The sequence below is a fragment of the Drosophila santomea genome, chromosome 3L (assembly GCF_016746245.2).
Source record: "Drosophila santomea strain STO CAGO 1482 chromosome 3L, Prin_Dsan_1.1, whole genome shotgun sequence".
NCBI lineage: Eukaryota > Metazoa > Arthropoda > Insecta > Diptera > Drosophilidae > Drosophila > Drosophila santomea.
The window spans coordinates 22276090-22294056 of record NC_053018.2 but is presented as its reverse complement, the minus strand read 5'-3'; the positions used below and the strand labels follow the sequence as shown (position 1 = coordinate 22294056).

Below are 17967 nucleotides of genomic sequence, written 5' to 3'. Positions count from 1 at the left end.
AAAGTAGTAAATACAAAGTGTAGGCGGCTTATTTCACAAAAATAAGTTCCAGTTCTCAGTCCTATTTAAGTATAAAAGCCTTAGTTGAAAAATCTAAAACGCAATAGAACTGAAGAACAACACAGAGCGATAAAGTCCATTGCTGCGACTATCGTTTACCCCTTACTCGGAGAGGTTGATGCTGTGCGAGTAATGCGGCAAGCAGTAAGCTGTTATATATGTATTAAATTGGGAATAATATCCCACTTGTTTTTGAGATAAGCTCACATTGCGACATAAATGAAAATAATTTCTTAACGCAGTTCGAGGTACATAAATTTTACGCTTCCCTCTAATGCTTTCAAAAATGTGTACTTTAATCAAGATTGTGGCCTCATTAAGTTGGCAACAGTTTCTTTTGAAGTATTCTATCCAATGTTCACAATGTTGTGATTGACATTTTTGTTCTTTTTACCCGCGCCACCGACTGGAGCCGCCGGAAGTTCGGCTGCTGGTGCTCCTGCTGCTGTCTCTGGAGCTGTCTGATCTTCAGCTGGATAAACCTGTGCTCTGGCCAAGGCCACTACCACTAGAACGACCACCACGGCGATCTGTAGGAAGTTCATGACGAGTATGAATACCAGGGCGAAAGCGGTGGAGCCCTTTATAGCTATCACTGATCCGGCGGAGCCAATAGGTGGAACCAATTAAATCGGAGGTCTGGCGATGATCTCGCTCGTGGCGCAGATTCGGCTTTCTACCGGCCTGTGGCAAAATTAAATTATACACAGTAATTTGTGTAAGTGAAAACATTTTACATGACATTTAAGCATGCGTTCCCTGCTGCATGTGGTTGTCTGGTGGTTGCTCCAACCCGAAAGATACACCGCACACATGAAAGATACACACACTGCATAGAGGGGCGTGGGGGGCTTTGCACTTTGTCTGCTGGGGCGGAATATGCCGCGTTCAGTTCTCACTTTGAGCTTATTTCTGGGACCCCGACCGCTTTCCATCACACATCCCGCTCCACCCGGCAAACTTTCCACGGAACTGCAATGGTGTAAGTGGTCTCGAGGGATTCAAATGGGGCGGTGGGGGCACAGAAGGTAGAGGAGCACTCCCTCAATGCGGTCGTGTAGTCAACTTCAACTTCACTTAAAATCCTTTTTGCCATTACGTTTCGATGCATATGAGGTTTTGTTTCGGAAGGCAAGTGCTGCTGTTCCTGCTCTTGGTTGGCCCTTCGACCCGCCCTGAGCTTATTTATAATTTAAATTTGGCAAAAACTTTTGCCAGGTTGCATTTCCAACCATTCGAGTGGGTGAACTTTACTTTTATGCAAATGACACACACACACCTCGGTTCGATGTCATTCACAAAGTTTCGCCTGCTAGAGAGCGAGCTTTTCAACCCAGGCCCGGCCCGAGCAGTCATTATGGCCTATGATTATGGCTATTAGAGTGCAGCTTTGCCTCGACTACGGGCTATGGTGGGTCACCTGGTGCTGGATCATCTTCCTCCTCCGGGAACTTCGAATTCGACCGAGTTCAGCTGGAAAACACATTTATATACGAGTTTATCTGGAAGGCGGCAGCAGTTCTAAGCACCAGAAAATAAACACACTTTTAACAGCTTTATCAAAGCCGAAAAGCCTCCTTCCTATACAGCCAACGACGGCCAAAGACAGTTGGCAAACTCCGACCAATAAAAATTAAAATATTTAAGCAAAGCGTAAAGATGCAAAGCTTCGCAGTAAAGAAAGATACATGACCCTGTGCAAACGCCACCATGAGTACATCCAGGAAAAAACATAGAACATTTATGGCTTAGGAATTTCAAATAAATAAATACAGTTGTCTGTAGAGAGTATTCAGCAGTAGAGTTTTATATTTTAGATTGCTGCTCTATAATTATCAGAGAAAACCAAAAAAATCCTTTAAATCATCTTTCCCAATGCTTTCTGCTTCACACCGAACTCTATACCTTAAATTTTTGAGGAATTTTACAAAACCACAAATAGCGGCACTTACACCCACCTATTTTTCTGTGTGTGGGATCAGTACAGAGCTCCTAGCTTGGTGGCGGGTTATATGGCAGATTAAAAATTCCACACAACCTGGGTGGCGGTAGGAGTGGCGGGATAAGGATTGGTGGCCTGCGGACCGAAAGTATCATTGCAAAAGTTTCATTCGCTCCTCAGCAAGAGATTTGGAAGCTGCGGTAAAAATGCCTGGCGGCGGAGAAGGCCCTTCGCCTCTTTGCACCTTCATTCGTGTGGTAAGTATTTTCTCAGTTAATTATGCAAGATATACGGCTAAAATTTTGCAATATTACGTGCATATTTCAAATACCCAACGTGAAAATTCCCGCTTCCGGCGTAAAAACGGGGGCCGTAAAAATGCCTTCAGGGAGCATGAGCATTCCAGGGATCCTGGATTCGATGGATACCCCCACACACACACGCGCTCGGTGACAGCTGTTCCAAGGAGGAGGCCAAAAGGTTATGCCTCGTACGTGCCAAAGAGCGGAGTGCTTCCCTCTCTAGGATGTTGGCCTTGGGTGGCAGTTCCCTTCGGCACACGGCTTTTTAATTGCTCGTTTGCCTGCAATCATCGCTCGTCGTAACGGGTTTTGTCGTTTATTGTTAGCGTTAACACAACCGTTACCACTGTGCCAGGGAGCCTCGGCGTCTTTTTAAAGCGTCCCGGTTTTAAGGACCCCCAAGACCCACAAGATGTTCTGCGGGATAAGCTCTCCTAGAGTGATTGGGCTTTAAGTGGGCTTGTGCGCTAATTTAATGCTCTTACATAATGCATTTTCTATATTCTCATACCCGTTATCCGTTACTCGTAGAGTAGAAGGGTATACTAAATTGAAAAGTATGTAACAGGCAGAAGGAAGCGTTTCCGACCGTCTAAAGTATATATTTTTGATCACGATCAATAGCGCAGTTGATCTGGCCATGTCCGTCTGTCCGTCCGTCTGTCCGTCCGTATGAACGTAGAGATCTTAGGAACTATAAGATCGGACTCCAAAGACATAGACGCAGCGCAAGTTTGTTGACAATGTTGCCACGCCTACTCTAACGCTAAAATGTCCATATTCTTACCATCTGGAATAAAAAATGACACCTACAGTTTATTTATCTATTGATTTCAAGCTTGAGCTCATAAGCAGCGACTAAAAGGCAGACAGTTAGCCAAGAGCTGCGCGCATGGCCTTATATAATAATTTTCCCGAATAGGACTAAGATCGAACGAAAATGCGACAAATTGCAAACCTCCGATTTTTCGTGGAATAGGCCAGAAGTTAGGCCCGACACGAAAGGGGTGTGGGTGGTGCGCGAGTGGGTGGTTCGCTGGGTTATTGGTGGGTGATTTGGTGGCTGCGTATGCGTGCTGTTGACTGTGATTTATGTGGGGCAGGGCTCCGGTTTCGGGCTACCTCAGCGAGAACTCGTGCTGTTGTTGGCATCTCAAAACATATGCATAGATAAATTAAACGCGGTAAGCGCCCCAAATTATACCCCGTCCACAACTACAATGGCAGCCTCGGCAAACAGCGCGATGAGCAAACATTTTGATGTGACGAGACTAAATTGAGCATGTTGTGCCCGGGGATGCGTGGATTTAGGGGCGAGGGCGTGGCCAGGAGACGCCCCTGCAACCTGACAAACAATTCCGTGAATGTTTCCAGATCACCAATATTTCGTTTTTTCGGCTTCCCCTTTCGTGCGGGCCACCACACCCCGCTACCATTGGCACAGCTCGGAAAATGTATTTCTATTGCACGTCAGTCAGTCGGAAAATAGATTTCTATTTCAGTTATCATCTCTGATCCAGCCGGCTGATGCTAACCAAAGTTTCTCCCATTTACTGGAGTTCATCTGCTGCCTCAAATGCTCACGGGATTCAACAACTTTTTAGTTTGCTTTAAAATGAAAAAAATTAATTTCCATTTCTGGATGAAATCTAACATTTTGTAAACTTTAGTAGGCGGACCCAAAATATTTACAGTTTTCTACTACCTGTTGCATACTTTTCAATCTATAATACCATATTGCATTGCGAGCAAAATGCCAGCTAACCAAATGTATGTATAATAACACAATTATAAAGTTGTTTACATGAATTTACATGAATTGTCGGGGCACTCGTCTCGGTTGTACAATGTACATGTCAATACAACATTTAATGACTGCATTGCCTAATAGCATTGATCCGAAGTTTGACAAATTAAATATTTGATCCATTGATGTCATGTAGCATATGCCCGAACATATTTTCGCGAGTGAAGTCATGTAGAGTTTGCTGGTTTAAGTCCGTTTGGAAATTCCGCTTCCGGTTCACAGTGCGCTAGTAGAACTCGCCGGCAGGAGCAGGAATCGTTTAAGCCATTCCACCAGAATTAAACCGTTTTTCTCCAAATCTTTTGGCCAAACAAATCACAACTGAGCGCACAGGGTGGATGGGGATCTTGGGGAGCATGCACGGAGGGAGCAGAAGCAGGACCAAGAGCAGGAGAAGGAGCAGAAGCAGAAGCAGCATCGTTATATCGATGGCATTCTCATGTTTAGCACACAAACGAAATGCCAGAGCAAAAATATGCATACAAATCTATCTGTGCGCATTGGATAGCCGAAATCGAGTCCAGTTTCAGGGGATACCCGGTCGGCGGAGGGGCTTGCTACTTGGACCGGAGTCCTGAACTCGAATCTGAATCTGAATCTGAATCAGATTTCGAATCTGTCGACTGCTCCACATTTTGTTGTGCATGGCAAACATTGCGATGGAGTGTGTGATGTGATGCGATGTGATGCGATGTGATGTGTGGTATATCGTACATTGCCTGTATGGGTTTCTCGGACCACTCCTTCTGGATTGCCCGGCCCGATCAGCCCCTGCACTGGCCACCGCATGGCTGCTGTCCCAATCAATTGTCCAAATGTCCAAACTTCATTTATTATGCGCATCACAAAAATTGAAGCAAATCATTTTGCCAATCGCATTTTGATTTCAAATGCCGCTTGCTGCTGATTGAGTGCCAAGCGGTGGGTGGGGCGGTGGGTGGTATGCTGGTTGGTTTTTAGGGCTGGTCAACCGCCCCACAGTTTATGCTAATTCCTGTGTATATTTGACGCCAGCGGCGCCTGAATTATGCAATGTCTTTATTAATTTACCTCAAAACCAAATGGGACTCTAACATACCAAGTCTAGGGATGACCTCGTGAAACGCAAGTAATAATATTTTAGAGAAAGTTATTTAAAATAGACACTAAGTGGAAGTCATACACAACTTACTATACTTTGTAACGGGTTTTTGGTGATACCGGCCAATTACTTTGCTGTTAACAAAATATTTAACAAAGATTTAATCAAAATGGTAGATTATTTAATATCATACATACATACGTACATATTTTTAAATTTCCAATAATTTCTTAATCTATATTAATTTTAATACCTATAAAGAGTTCCCAAAAATAAAAACTGAAATTTCGAAGAGTCGAAAGAGTCGTGCCAAGCAGCTCGCTACAACTTATAGAGCATAATTCTATAGCTTATATAGACTCTATAGCTTTTATCGCATCCGCAATTACTTCCAAGGATGCTCACGAAGCCATCTCTAAGAACCAAAGAGGCCTGCGGAGGATTTATTTTCGTAAGGGCCTTTCATTTCGGTCCCGGCTATTTATGCAGTGTTTAACTTGGCCCGCGGCTCCTGCTCCGCCAGCTTCCACTTCCGGCCCCCCGCCCTCCTGCGCTTCGGGAGCGACATATCGCCACGCGGGCGTGGCACTTTCACGCCCAAGTCGCGTAACTCATTTTCGCTCGCCAGACGAGAAAGAAATGTGCAGGAAAATGGAAAAAGGGAAGGAAAGTTTCTTTTGCCGCCACTTGGCACATTCTTAATTTCTTGCGTATTTTGTCAAGACAAATTGAATTTTTATGAGCGTCTCCGTCGACGATGTCTTTTGCGAAAAGCAAAAGAAATCGCAAAAGTCGCCGACGACGGCAGCAGAAACTTTAAACTTTTCTCATCTTGTGAAATTCATTTTATCACAAGTAATTACTTTGTAAATATGCGGACGACCGGGGCAGCTGCAAGCGGCACCTGCCGCTTCTTGGATATTTAGAGGAGAATGGATTTTCACAAGCCTTCGTATTTTAGGGCCAGTCCCACCATGTCCACCTCGATTTACGTACAAATTTAAAAGACGTTTAAGTTAAGTGCGCTTTCGAGCAGTTTACTGCATGTTTAATGCAACTCGCCATAGGGTCCGTCAAACCGCGGCAATAATTTGCACATAGAAAACATAATAGAGGGTCTTAGAAAGTAAACGTCGAAAGCGATGTTCCGTGGGCACTGCAGATGGCATACTGCATTCGGGGTCCAGCTTAGTCGAACAGACCGAAGCCCATATCATCGTCCTCCTCTTCGGACTCGGACTCGACCTTCTTGGCCTCCTCCTTCTTCTCGGCAGCTCCGCCGGCGGCGGGGGCAGCCGAAGCCGAGGCAGCGGCGGCGAACTTGCTGGGGTCCTTGATGTACTCCTTGATGGTGGTCGCCTCCTTGAACTCCACCTCGGTGGTGGCAGCAATGGCCAGAAGGTTCTTGAATCCGTTGGCAATGCTGTGCGGGGCCGAGGCGATGGTGGGGTAGCCAACGGACAAACAAACGGCGGCCAGGTTGGCCACTCCCTGCTGGAACTTGACGCGCAGATCCTCGGGCTTGATGTCCAGGATCTCGGGCGAGAAGATCGAGCCGGAGTCATACACCTGGTTGACGATCAGACCGTACGAGAAGGGCGAGATGTTCAACATATTGAGCAGCGTCGCCTCGGAGGCGCCGACCTTGTCGCCGGGCTTCAGAATGGGCACATCGTTGATGATTTCAATTGTTCCCTTGGAGATCTTGGTCGGGATGGACAGGGCCTGGAAGAAACTGGTCTTCTCGGGTCCCAAGCCAGTGTTCTGGGCCGGGATGATGACGTGCAGAGGGGCAATAGCGCCGGGACGGGCGGGAGCGCGCACCTTGGACTCCAACAGCTTGTCGCGCACCTCGGCGAGATCGCCCTTGGTGAACACGAAGCCCACGTTACCCTTGATGTGGGGCAGTAGCTTCTCCAGCTGCGGGTTGTTCTCCAGATGACCGCGGATGGCCTTGCGCATCATGGTGTTCTTGCCCATAAGCACGACGGCAAGTCCACGCAGGCTGGTACGGATGTTCTGCATCTGCTTGGAGCCAACGTTGTCGGCGCCCACGATGAAGCACTTTGGGAACTCATCGAACAGTTCCTGGAGGACGGATTAGCGAGGATTAGTTGAAAGCATATGCCAGGGGCGAGCCAGGGGAGAGCGGTTCTATACTTACCACAACCTTGATGAAGTACTGAGCCTTCCATGCTGCCTTGTTCTCCCTAACCATTTTGATAGTGTATTAGGGACTCGTCGGATGAATTTAAGAACTGCAAAAGACGTCATCTCAATTAGTCAGTACTTGGCCAACATCATTCAACAGTTATTGGACCGAAAATGCTCGGGATGAAACAATTTTTCGGACTTTTAGCAATACTTACCAAAGCACAGACTTTTCGGTTTTCGCTCACAGAACGGAAAGAGGGAAGTTGGCGGCGGAAGCCAGTGTGACCGCATCGATTACGATAAAATTACCGCATGGTCTAAAAAAATACCAATTCCGATAAACGAAATTATTTATTTTTCCTTGAAATATATAATTCCTTGTGAAATACTTGAAAAAGGAGAACTAAAAAAAAATCATGAAAAATTAATAAGTGCCAAATGGAAGGCTACAGTGCCTTACAATTACTTCTGTTAATAGTGTTAACAGTATTTTGAAGGTAGGGTTACTCTTGTTACTGGCGGGCAATAATTTATCGATTATCTGTTAGTTTCAGTTTATTTGTGATATTGTTTTCAATCAGCGAATTGAACTACCGAAATATCACCAACAAGTTGAGACGCTGCCTCACATACCATACCAGAACAAGGAGAATCTCACTTAACCACAATGGGTAAGGATTACTACAAGATTCTGGGCATCGATAGGAATGCATCCAGCGAAGACGTCAAGAAGGGATACCGCCGGATGGCTCTCCGCTACCATCCGGACAAGAACGACCATCCGCAGGCCGAGGAGCAATTCAGAGAGGTGGTGGCCGCCTTCGAAGTGCTCTCCAACAAGGAAAAGCGCGAGATATACGACCAGTACGGCGAGGACGGTCTCAAATGTGATGACGATCCGGCGACCTTCGCCCAGCCCACGTCAGACATGATCCCCTTTATGTGCGCCGTCGGAGGAACCGTGCTCTTTGCGTTCGCTGCCTACAAGACCTTCCAGTTCTTCAACCGGAAAAAAAAGGCTTCCGACAACGATGGATCGTCCTCGGATTAAGCTAACGATCCAAGGGCTTGGTAAAGCAATCTCGGGGATCTTAATTTATAGATACTTGTACAACTTGTACAGTTCTCCTAGTGCTCTGAACGCAGCCTTTTCTTCGGCTGCCAATGTCTTGGGCAAAACAGTTATCCAAGAACCGAGAGCCGTAGGCTCGTCCGCAATTTCAGGTTCGTCATTAGCAACGGCAGCGAACACGGTTGCCAAATCATTACAAGCTTCAGTGAATTCTTCTACGGAAGCAGTGGCTAGAACACTTCCCCAGGGATTCCTAGCTGGACTATATTCAGATTCCAAAACAGTTGTGGCCAAAACATTTACCCAGACTTTGCATTCATCCAAAACTGCAGCTAAAAGTACCCTTAATGCCTTGTCTGTTGTAAAGACAGCCACCGCCAGTTGGAAATGGATCGCTTCAAAAACGGAAAAACGTCTATAAAGCAAGACGGCTATCAGGGGTCTCTTCAAAAGAGAAGTTACAAAAGCAAAGAAAAAATTAAAATAAATAAAACTTTTCTAAACATTTCGATAAAATAATTTCTTTTTTTACTCTGCAGTGGGTTGGTTATAGTTTTATAACCAGTTAAAAGTTTTACCACAATGATGGAGACATTCACTAACCCTTGATGGGATCCTATAGCTCCCGTTAAAACTAATTTTAAAAACTCTTGGAGTGATAACAATTCCATTTTTAATGTTTTCCGCATGTCCTTCACAACTTTAAAGTAAAGAACTAAACTGAAGTAAACTAATCTAAAACTTAATATACTTAAGCCGAAACCAAAAATTTAGCATTATTTTTCCGAAACAATTTCTTGGCTTGAAAACGGCTGGCCGTCAGCACTGCTGCCTATCGATGACGATAGCGCCATCGATAGCCTCCGCTTAGACGTGGTATTCCCAACTGGTAATGCAGTAAATTCACGGATGTAGTGAGACGCATAGCTCCCTTTTTTCTGGAAACAAACAAACGGAGCAGCAGCCTGCAGGTTTATCCTTGCATGAGGACCCATTGAAGGAGTCACAGTGAGACATCAAGGCGTGCCCGCATTTACGGCATCAGGGATCTTGGTCTGGTCAGATATTGGTGAGTCCAAGCCCCGGATGCGATAAGGGAATTTGGGGGTGGGGAGTCTGTTGATTACTGCGCATTACGTTGCGATCGGCTCTAAACGATCTTCTTTCACAGGGCAAGCAAGCAAAAATAAAAAAACCGCAATGTCGACAGCTCGAAATTCGGATTCAGCTGACCCATCGGATTTGGCGCTCTTGCTGGGCAGCAGCAACAACAACAATAACAACAACAGCCACAACAACAACAATAACAATTGTAGCCGCAACAGAAGCGGCGGCACTCCCAGGAAGTATGCTTCTGCTGGAGCCCCAAGCTCCATCAGAATGTGCCCCGCCAGCAGTATGAACAACAACCAGAGTAACAAACAGCTTAGCTCAATTTGCCAGCGGGCGCAGGCGGGCCACAAACTGATGATCATAATGCGCGGTCCTCCAGGCAGCGGTAAAAGTACTCTGGCAGAGTCTCTGGTGCGTCAGGCGCACCTACTCGACAGACACCAGGTGCGCGACTTTGTCCTTAGCTCAGACGACTATTTCAAGACGCGCCACGGCTATGACTTCAACCCCACTCTACTGCCAGCCGCCCACGAGTGGAACCAGCAGCGAGTGCGCGACAAGGCCGCATGCGGCTGGAGCCCCATTATCGTGGATAACACCAACACAATGGTGTGGGAGATGCAGCCATACGTCCAGTGCGCAGTGCGTCACGGCTACGTAATTGAGCTTCTCGAGCCACAGACTAGTTGGTGCAAGTCTGCCAGCAAGCTGGCCCAGAAGAACGTCCACAGTGTTCCCCGGGAGAATATTCAGCGCATGCTGGAGCGTTACGAGCGCACTACTGCGGGAGAGCTCATTCAGGTGAGACGTCACTTGCTCTTGAAGCGATTTCCTTAAATTTGTATTCATTCACTTGGAGTCGACGTTATGACGGTCAGAAAACGCCTCAAAAAAATAAGAATAATGTAGACAACTCCAGAAGTGTTTGGCACTTTGGTTTGTGTGACTATGAATAGTTGACTAGCGTCATCTTTTGTTGGCATTAAATATTTTTCAGTCAACATCGTAAACTCCATTACTTGAGTTCAGAAAACCGTTGGCAATAAATGTATCCGGTGATATTTGCTGTTCATTAGATAAGAGCGGGTATCTAGCTTGCTTTTTAAATAGACAAATTAAACTCAGAATTTTTTGAACATAACAAACTTAAAGTAACAACCCCTTTTTCAGTTTTATATCCGTTACTCGTATAGTTAGAGTGTATGTAACACGTAGAAGGAAGGAAGCGTTTCCTTCAGGATCAATTGACGAGTCAATCTGGCCATGTCCGTCTGTCCGTCGGTCCGTATGAGCGCCTCGATCTCAGGAACTATAAAAGCTAGAAAAGTCTTGAAATGAAGCATGCAGATTCCAGACACATAAATGCAGCGCAAATTTGTTATCAATTTTTGCCACGCCCACTATTACGCTTTAAAGACGCCCAAAAAAATTGTTGAAAAGTATGTAACCAAATAAAGTTATAAATTGTTGATCAGGATCAATTGCCGAGTCGATCTGGCCATGTCCGTCCGCATGAACGTCCAGATCTCAGGAACTATAAAAGCTAGAAAGTTGAGATTCAGCATCCAGACTCCAGAGACATAGACGCAGAGCCAGTTTGTCGATTCATGTTGTCACGGCCACACTTTGGAAAAATGTTTTTATATTTTTTATTTTATTATTGGTTATCGATTTGCAAGCCGCCCAAAGATGCTAACCCCACACTTTTAAAACATTTTATCATATTTTGTGCACACTTTTCTTAGTTTTGTAAATTTCTTTCGATTTGCCAAAATCCTTTTTGTCCACAAATGTTGAAATTTCTTCTTCGCACTTTCACTAGGTGAGTAACGGGTATCGGATAGTCAGGAAACTCGACTATAGCATTCTCTCTTGTTTAATTTATGTTATAGTCTTGTAAATTGTCTTCGATTTGGCAATAATTGTTGGCCACACCAACTGTCCCAAACTGCCACTACCACTCTTTTGAAACATTTTTTAATATTTTCTTTATTAAATATTGTTTTCCCTATATCTATCGAAATAACACAAAAATTGTAAACATTTTTGTTCGCACTTCCACTAGCTGAGTACGAACAGGTTCTGATAGTCGCCGAACTCGACTACAGCGTTTTCTTGTTTATAAGTAAATTTGTTTTGTATAAAAGTTTGTTTATATTATTTCTTAGCCCGAAGCTTATTAAATAATGATTAAGCTTATTGAAATTAAAATATATATATAAATTATAAAATAATAATCTTGTACGCAAAATATTTTATGTGACAGTTAATGAAGGAGACAAAGTACTCTGTGGAGCTGCCGCAACTACGCAAACATCCACCCCTTCCTGCCGTGCCTGTCATCACCAGCTTTGAGGAGAACAAACCGCTGGAAGCCCCAGTCCCTGCGCCAGCGGAAACGACTTTTAAGCTGAATGCCAATGCCCAAACGTGGGTGCCCTACGAGCAGGGAGCGCCATCATACTGGTCCCAGACAGTATCCTCGGAAGACACAGGCGACGCGACGGTTCCGGAAATTCCGGAAGCTTTGGCTGCCCCAGCTTTAGAAAAGAGCGAAGTGTCTATTATTGATCTCCTCCGCGAAGAAAGCAAACCAAAAGAGGAACCGTCAAAAGCGGAACATTATGAGGCAAACCTCTTTCAAAGGCACTGCCTAGACTGTCACAATGAACCGAAAGGGTTTGCACTCCTGCGCCAGATGTATCCCAATAAACAGCTGACTGGTCTCTGGGATTTGTTTGTAAAGTGCAAGGCCGACGTAGATTGGGCCGTTGATATTCTGTTAAAGGAGGACGAGCTATATGCGGTCACTGGTTCGGATCAGATCGGATTTGAGGAAACTGTTGATAGCGAGGAGGCGGCGCAGTTTCAATGCGACTGCGACAAGGCGGCCGAGGGCCAGGAATCACCAATTTCCACTTCCAACTGCACCTCACCAACTTTGCCGCTATCGAAGACTGCATCCAAGCCGCAACGTCAACCGCGCATCAAACGAGCATCGGCCCCCACCAATAAAGAGTTGCAAATACAAATCCAGAATTGCTTTGTATTAGGTAAGATACTCTACTTAAAGGAGTCAATTAAAAATTAACCTTTTAAAAGAACTGCAAACGCCATTTCTTTAATAAGACACCATACATTTGTCAAATACATAGTTAACGTTCGATATTTGAGAACTAATATTAATTATTTTTTAGGCGACGAACAATACTCGGAGCACACGCGCAAAATCCGCGACATCCGCAATGGAATTCTGGATCAACCTATAGTGTCTAAAGTACCGGAAGCATCAGAGGAACCAGAGCTAGAACAGCAGGAGGAGGAGGACCCTGAAGAAAATACTCTTCTGGAAATAGACTTGGGCAGCGCTCTAATTGAGCAGCTACGCGCGCAGTTTTCAACGGAGGACGAAATGTTGCCCCCGGAACAGGAGCTACCTGCTGCAACAAAAATATTCGTGCCACGTCAGCTAGCCAAGCAGCTTTACATGTTGTGGATGGAAGCCGTGTTTAACCAGCTAGAGGAGATGCGCCAGCAGACAATGCGCGATGACGAGCAGTTCGCCCGCTTGCTCAAGCATCCAGGCTACGCCGATTGCAGAGAGTCTCCGAGCAATGTGGCTGAGCTTCTGGATATGGAGTTGGCCTGGAGCATATACAATAGCGAGCAGCAGGCCGCCAAAAAGGCAGCCGAGTTGGCCGCTCGCAAACAAACGCCCAACGATATAGCTACCCACCTAACTAAAATGAAGCTGTGCGAGACCTTTCCCGATATCCCCCCTGACACTGTGCTTGAGATCTTTGCGGCAACCGGCAGCAATTACGTTCAAACAGTGGAGGTCTTGGACAGCAATGTTCAGAGTATGCTGAGCGAAGCAGAACTCTATGATAAGGCCCTTCGCGAGGGCGAAAAGCTCAGTGAGCAAATGGCGCTGGAAGAGCGAAAGCAGAAGCAACAAAAACAACAGAATTCCTCCAGCCAAGGTCCCCGCATCAGTTCTAGTTCGATCGCCCCTGGCCGGTCGCCCCAACTGCATGAGGATGCCAAGTGCGCTGCTCTTCGCGACTTTGAGGAGACGCGAAACATGGCCGCCCATCACTCCCAACTTAAAGCAGAGTGCTATCTAAAGGCTAAACAGGCGGTTCAGCGCGGCAATGGTAGCGTGGCGTTATACTACTCGGAGATAGCCAAGTTACACAAGCAGAAGATCGACGTATTCAACCATCGGGCGGCCAATTGCATAATGGAGGTACATAGGCACACCCAGAACAACCCGGACCTGCTAGACCTACATTACCTACACACGGTAGAGGCGATCAGCTGTCTGGACTTGTTCCTTGACCGCCACATAACTGTGCTGCGCAACACTACCCGCGTGTACAAGCACGTATTTATTATCACGGGCCGTGGTCTTCACAGCGCAAACGGAGTGTCCACTATTAAGAACAGGGTGAAGGCCAGGCTGAGCGAACGCCGTTTGCGGTAAGTAAGGAGGGATTTTCGATCAAAAGTCGCTTAATTATTCTCCTATTTCAGTTGGCAAGAGGTCAATCCAGGATTGCTGCGCGTCAAGGTATTTTCAGCATCGCGTCATTCAAAGAACTTCTGATTCGAGGCGAATTGCACAACAGGACTTGCGGAGCAAAATACGTTTTACACTGCCATAAATGTAGAAACAAAATCAACTTACAGGGAACCGGGATAACTTAATTTTAACTTATCCGTTATTGAACTTTTGTATCACTGCTTACAAAATTGTAAAGTTAAGTAATCATTTTTCCCTGCTCCTAATCGCTGTATTATTTTCCAATGTGCTCAAGAACCTCTAAGACATTCCCGATTTTGTTACTCTATATTACATACAACTCTCGTCCCAGTACTTCGTTTTAAGTATGAATAATGCTTCCAGCCCAGTGTTCGTGTTAGACGCGAACTCGCAATCCGACTCAGCAAAGTAGTGATTTATTATCTAACAACAGCATACCTAATCACAAAATTTCTTATTTTTATACTAGTTTACTCAAACTACCGCTTAGGTATAATAAGATTAGTGTAAAAACCGTAGTCCTAAAGTAGGCGAGGTCCAATAATTACCATTAGATTTCAGATTGGTAAGCAACTATAATCCTTAATCCTAATATAAAGGGACACTTAAGGAGGATATTGTTTAGACGTTTAGAAACACTCAAGATAATAAATCGTACACTTGAATCATTTATTTTTCAAACTGTTACATTAGACGATATAATCTATTTTAGTTAATTAAACTCTTGATCGAGTTTAACCATCAATTTAGACAATCAATTTGTTATAATAATTATGTGGTAGGAATTTCATCATTTACTTTGAAGTGTACGCCAAGATCCGACAATTATCGGTAAAAGCTTCCAGTGGTTACATTAATGGCTTATTCGCGGTCCAGGTACCGCTGATCTATTGGTTCTATGAACAATTAACCTTCCTTATGCCTACCTGTACCATCTGTCCGACAAATAAGAGCGTGACCTTGATTTAATGTTTTAAACATGGAAAGACGACTATCTTTATTTACCACTACAAAATCTTCTAGCCTGACATCGGAAAACGCGTGGCACGAAGCTAAGGGGATCTCAAGGATCAGCTCAGGATACACATCTGGGTGTACACCTGGTGACCGCTGGGATTTAACCATACATTCAGGTAATTCGTAATTTATTCTAAAACATCGATGGCAGTCTGAGCGAGCGCTCCATGGCTTTGGTTGGGTCGTGTGGGCTGCGGTCACTAGGTTGCGTCCTTGAGTGGCGATGGCAAACACGGGTCGGAGACTCCCGCTCCCGGCGACTGGTTCTCCTTGCCGCCGTGCAGCCTGTTGGCCATCAGCTCGATGAGATTTGTACGCCCCCGCTTGGGCGTAAAGCGAGAGTTGCCCGAGCTGGAAGCTTTATCACGGGGCGGGGTGTTCAAAAAAACGCCCTCGAAGATCGTTTCCAAGATGTTGGATTCGTCGACATCACTGGGCGGGCTGATCTGGGCGTTAATTTCGTGCAGGGCCACGTACTGAGGATCGTTCTGGCGCGAGCGCTCCTCCTCGTCTGGAGGGAACTGCTGCTTAAGCGACTGCTTGGGCGTTTCGATGTCCGACAGATCGAGATCGTCGATTGGCGACGGTGTGCGTCCGTGGGGCGAGAAGGCACGGATTTCGAAGGCCGGCAGCTCGTCGCTGCTGCCATCCGGGGACTGCTCCTCGCGCTCGAAGGCCAGCGAGAGGTCACTTTCGCTCTCTATGTCCACGGAGGAATTCAGGCACTGCAGGCGGAAGGAGCCGTTCAGCTGGTCTCCCTCCTCACACGTATTCACCGCTTCCGTGGTCTCCATTGGTCTGGTTGGCTTGTCAAGTGCGGCGGTGCCTTATATTCATCACTGGGATGCGCTTCGCGTTCTGCCTGTCTGCAACCGCGTCTCACTTCGCGGAAATCCGCTCCCGCAGGTAACCAATTTTTGGGATCAAGCCCTGTCCACCAGACAATGTTGAATTTTAAATCCCAACAATTTACAAGCCGTCACTTTCGTAGTGATGGTAAACAATGGCGCTACCTGAATTGAACCGGCGTTCCCTGCGAATGGGTATCGTACACAGCCGATAGTTGCAGGCATACAGCAAGTACCGATACGCCACATACTTTACAGTTAAGCAGGAGATAATTTAAAATTGTGATCGGAAATATTTAAACATGACACACCGGTTCATTACTGGGGTTTCCAACCATGGCTGTAAAGTATAAAAAACAACTAATTAGTTTTCTGCAGGTCGTTCACTTTGGGCAACAGGTATATTTAGTAACGAAGAAAATATAGAAAAGTCATATTTGGGAAATATATGAGTTTTCAAAGGGTGTCGCTAAACACTATGAGCATTTTGTATTATTTTGTATTTTGTTAAGTAACCTTTTCTTAAAATAATGGGATGCTTAACTTCAAACTCTGCATTTGAGTTATGCAGTCTTTCTCCTACTCTCAGAATCCCATCCTTGCCCAAAAATGGATTCAATGGCAATATTTTATTATTTGTCTTAATTTCCTTATTGCCTTTCAGACACTTAATCTCTTTCCTGAATTGATATTCTTGTTGTTTCCTAATAACAACTCTTTCAGCTATTTTTAGCTCCTTTACGAATAGATGGATAGGCTTTATTTTTTTGTTTTTATCTGCACGAATCTATTTATGTATGCTACTATACGTATAAGCTTTTCTACACTGGAGTTCTTTTTTATTAATTCGTAAATTGGATCATTTATTTCGTTATTTAATACCGTATTTATCAAGACAGGTTCTTCTACAGACTGCTGCCGAGTCCAAAATTCTTTTGGGTCGGCTAGCCATTTCGGACCTTTCCACCAAAGAGCACAGTTAGAATCCACTCCCCTAGATGCTCAATCTGCTGGATTATCCTCTGACTTCACATGATTCCATTCAGTATTCGTTAATTTCCGAATGTCATCCGTTCTTCTTCTTATAAATTTGATCTTACTTTGAACACTGTTAATGGATGCTAACGTAATCGTGGAGTCACTCCAAGCATAGATCTCCATCACATTATCAATTGACCCTTTTAATCTTTGGATTAACTCACTAAGCGAATGAGCTGCACACAGCTCCAATTTGGGAATTGGCTTTCTATTTTTTATAGGATTGACTCTACTTTTGCTAGCTATTATATTAACATTATGTCCTACTTTAGCATAGACTACTGCAGCAAATGGTGTCTTGTTGACCCTATTTTTTTTTTTTAGCCAAATTTATCGGAGGGTAAAATAAGTATTGTAGGCTGGAAACCTTATTAACTTATTCTTAAGAACCAAATATACCCATCTCCATAAACTCAAACCCTTTTTTTTTATAACTTTAATTCGAATCTGTCTTTTATTTGTTTTGTTTACGCTTTGTTTGCTTTTGCTCGTTAAACAAGTTAATTAGTGAAACTATCATACATCGTCGTTAAATGACATAAATTGTGATATACATATTCGATATAGCATGTACTTGAGTTTATACATCCATTAAAGTACCTCCTTTCTCCAACTCTGTTGCATTTCGTAAAGTGCAATTAAACATTTATCTATCTTAAGTAAGTTTCGATGTGCTAGCTTTAAGCTGCCCACTCAACACAATAGTTGCTATGCCATAAAAACAATTAATCATTAAATTATTTAACAAATAGTTCAAAGCGTATTTGAAAGTACACATTAGGTATAGTGGTTGGGTTTATCGCTTAACTACAACTAAATTACATATAAATACAAATCGTTAAAGTGATGCCTAGAAATCGTTACTTTCTTGGAAGTTATTTATTAGCTTAGTAGATGCTTACATATCTTGAGCGCAGATTTGATTTAACTAACACTTTTTGGTTTTCCATACGCAGGGGGTGAAACACGAAAGTTGCCACAATTCTT

The 17967-nt window shown here is 44.6% G+C and overlaps 4 protein-coding genes across 4 annotated transcripts; 2 read left to right on the top strand and 2 right to left on the bottom strand.

Moving 5' to 3' along the window:
• Positions 1-6208: 6208 nt before the first annotated feature.
• On the bottom strand, positions 6209-7703 carry LOC120449053 (60S acidic ribosomal protein P0). The gene is made up of 3 exons (XM_039631347.1): positions 7562-7703; positions 7357-7450; positions 6209-7280 (listed from the first exon to the last, which is right to left on the bottom strand). The coding sequence occupies exons 2-3, from the start codon at positions 7408-7410 to the stop codon at positions 6381-6383; spliced, it is 954 nt and encodes a 317-aa protein (XP_039487281.1). The 5' UTR covers positions 7411-7450; positions 7562-7703; the 3' UTR covers positions 6209-6380.
• A 27-nt stretch (positions 7704-7730) lies between these two features.
• On the top strand, positions 7731-8513 carry LOC120449054 (dnaJ protein homolog 1-like). Its single transcript, XM_039631348.2, has 2 exons — positions 7731-7843; positions 7895-8513. Exon 2 carries the CDS (start codon positions 8014-8016, stop codon positions 8395-8397), a length of 384 nt encoding a protein of 127 aa, XP_039487282.1. The 5' UTR covers positions 7731-7843; positions 7895-8013; the 3' UTR covers positions 8398-8513.
• A 763-nt stretch (positions 8514-9276) lies between these two features.
• LOC120448195 (NEDD4-binding protein 2) lies at positions 9277-14742 on the top strand. Its single transcript, XM_039630061.2, has 5 exons — positions 9277-9487; positions 9590-10332; positions 11798-12584; positions 12729-14013; positions 14068-14742. The coding sequence occupies exons 2-5, from the start codon at positions 9619-9621 to the stop codon at positions 14138-14140; spliced, it is 2859 nt and encodes a 952-aa protein (XP_039485995.2). The 5' UTR covers positions 9277-9487; positions 9590-9618; the 3' UTR covers positions 14141-14742.
• Positions 14743-15041: 299 nt separating this feature from the next.
• LOC120448196 lies at positions 15042-16117 on the bottom strand. The gene has a single exon (XM_039630062.2). It carries the CDS (start codon positions 15886-15888, stop codon positions 15295-15297), a length of 594 nt encoding a protein of 197 aa, XP_039485996.1. The 5' UTR covers positions 15889-16117; the 3' UTR covers positions 15042-15294.
• Between the last annotated feature and the right edge of the window lie 1850 nt (positions 16118-17967).

Bases quoted from the DNA above. Each gene is read 5' to 3' on its own strand.
- LOC120448195 (XM_039630061.2), top strand. From the start codon at position 9,619: ATGTCGACAGCTCGAAATTCGGATTCAGCTGACCCATCGGATTTGGCG. The intron at 10,333-11,797 runs GTGAGACGTCAC...TTTATGTGACAG, and splicing joins CTGCGGGAGAGCTCATTCAG to TTAATGAAGGAGACAAAGTA. The intron at 12,585-12,728 runs GTAAGATACTCT...ATTATTTTTTAG, and splicing joins CCAGAATTGCTTTGTATTAG to GCGACGAACAATACTCGGAG.
- LOC120448196 (XM_039630062.2), bottom strand. From the start codon at position 15,888: ATGGAGACCACGGAAGCGGTGAATACGTGTGAGGAGGGAGACCAGCTG.
- LOC120449054 (XM_039631348.2), top strand. From the start codon at position 8,014: ATGGGTAAGGATTACTACAAGATTCTGGGCATCGATAGGAATGCATCC.
- LOC120449053 (XM_039631347.1), bottom strand. From the start codon at position 7,410: ATGGTTAGGGAGAACAAGGCAGCATGGAAGGCTCAGTACTTCATCAAG. The intron at 7,281-7,356 runs GTAAGTATAGAA...TCCGTCCTCCAG, and splicing joins AGTACTTCATCAAGGTTGTG to GAACTGTTCGATGAGTTCCC.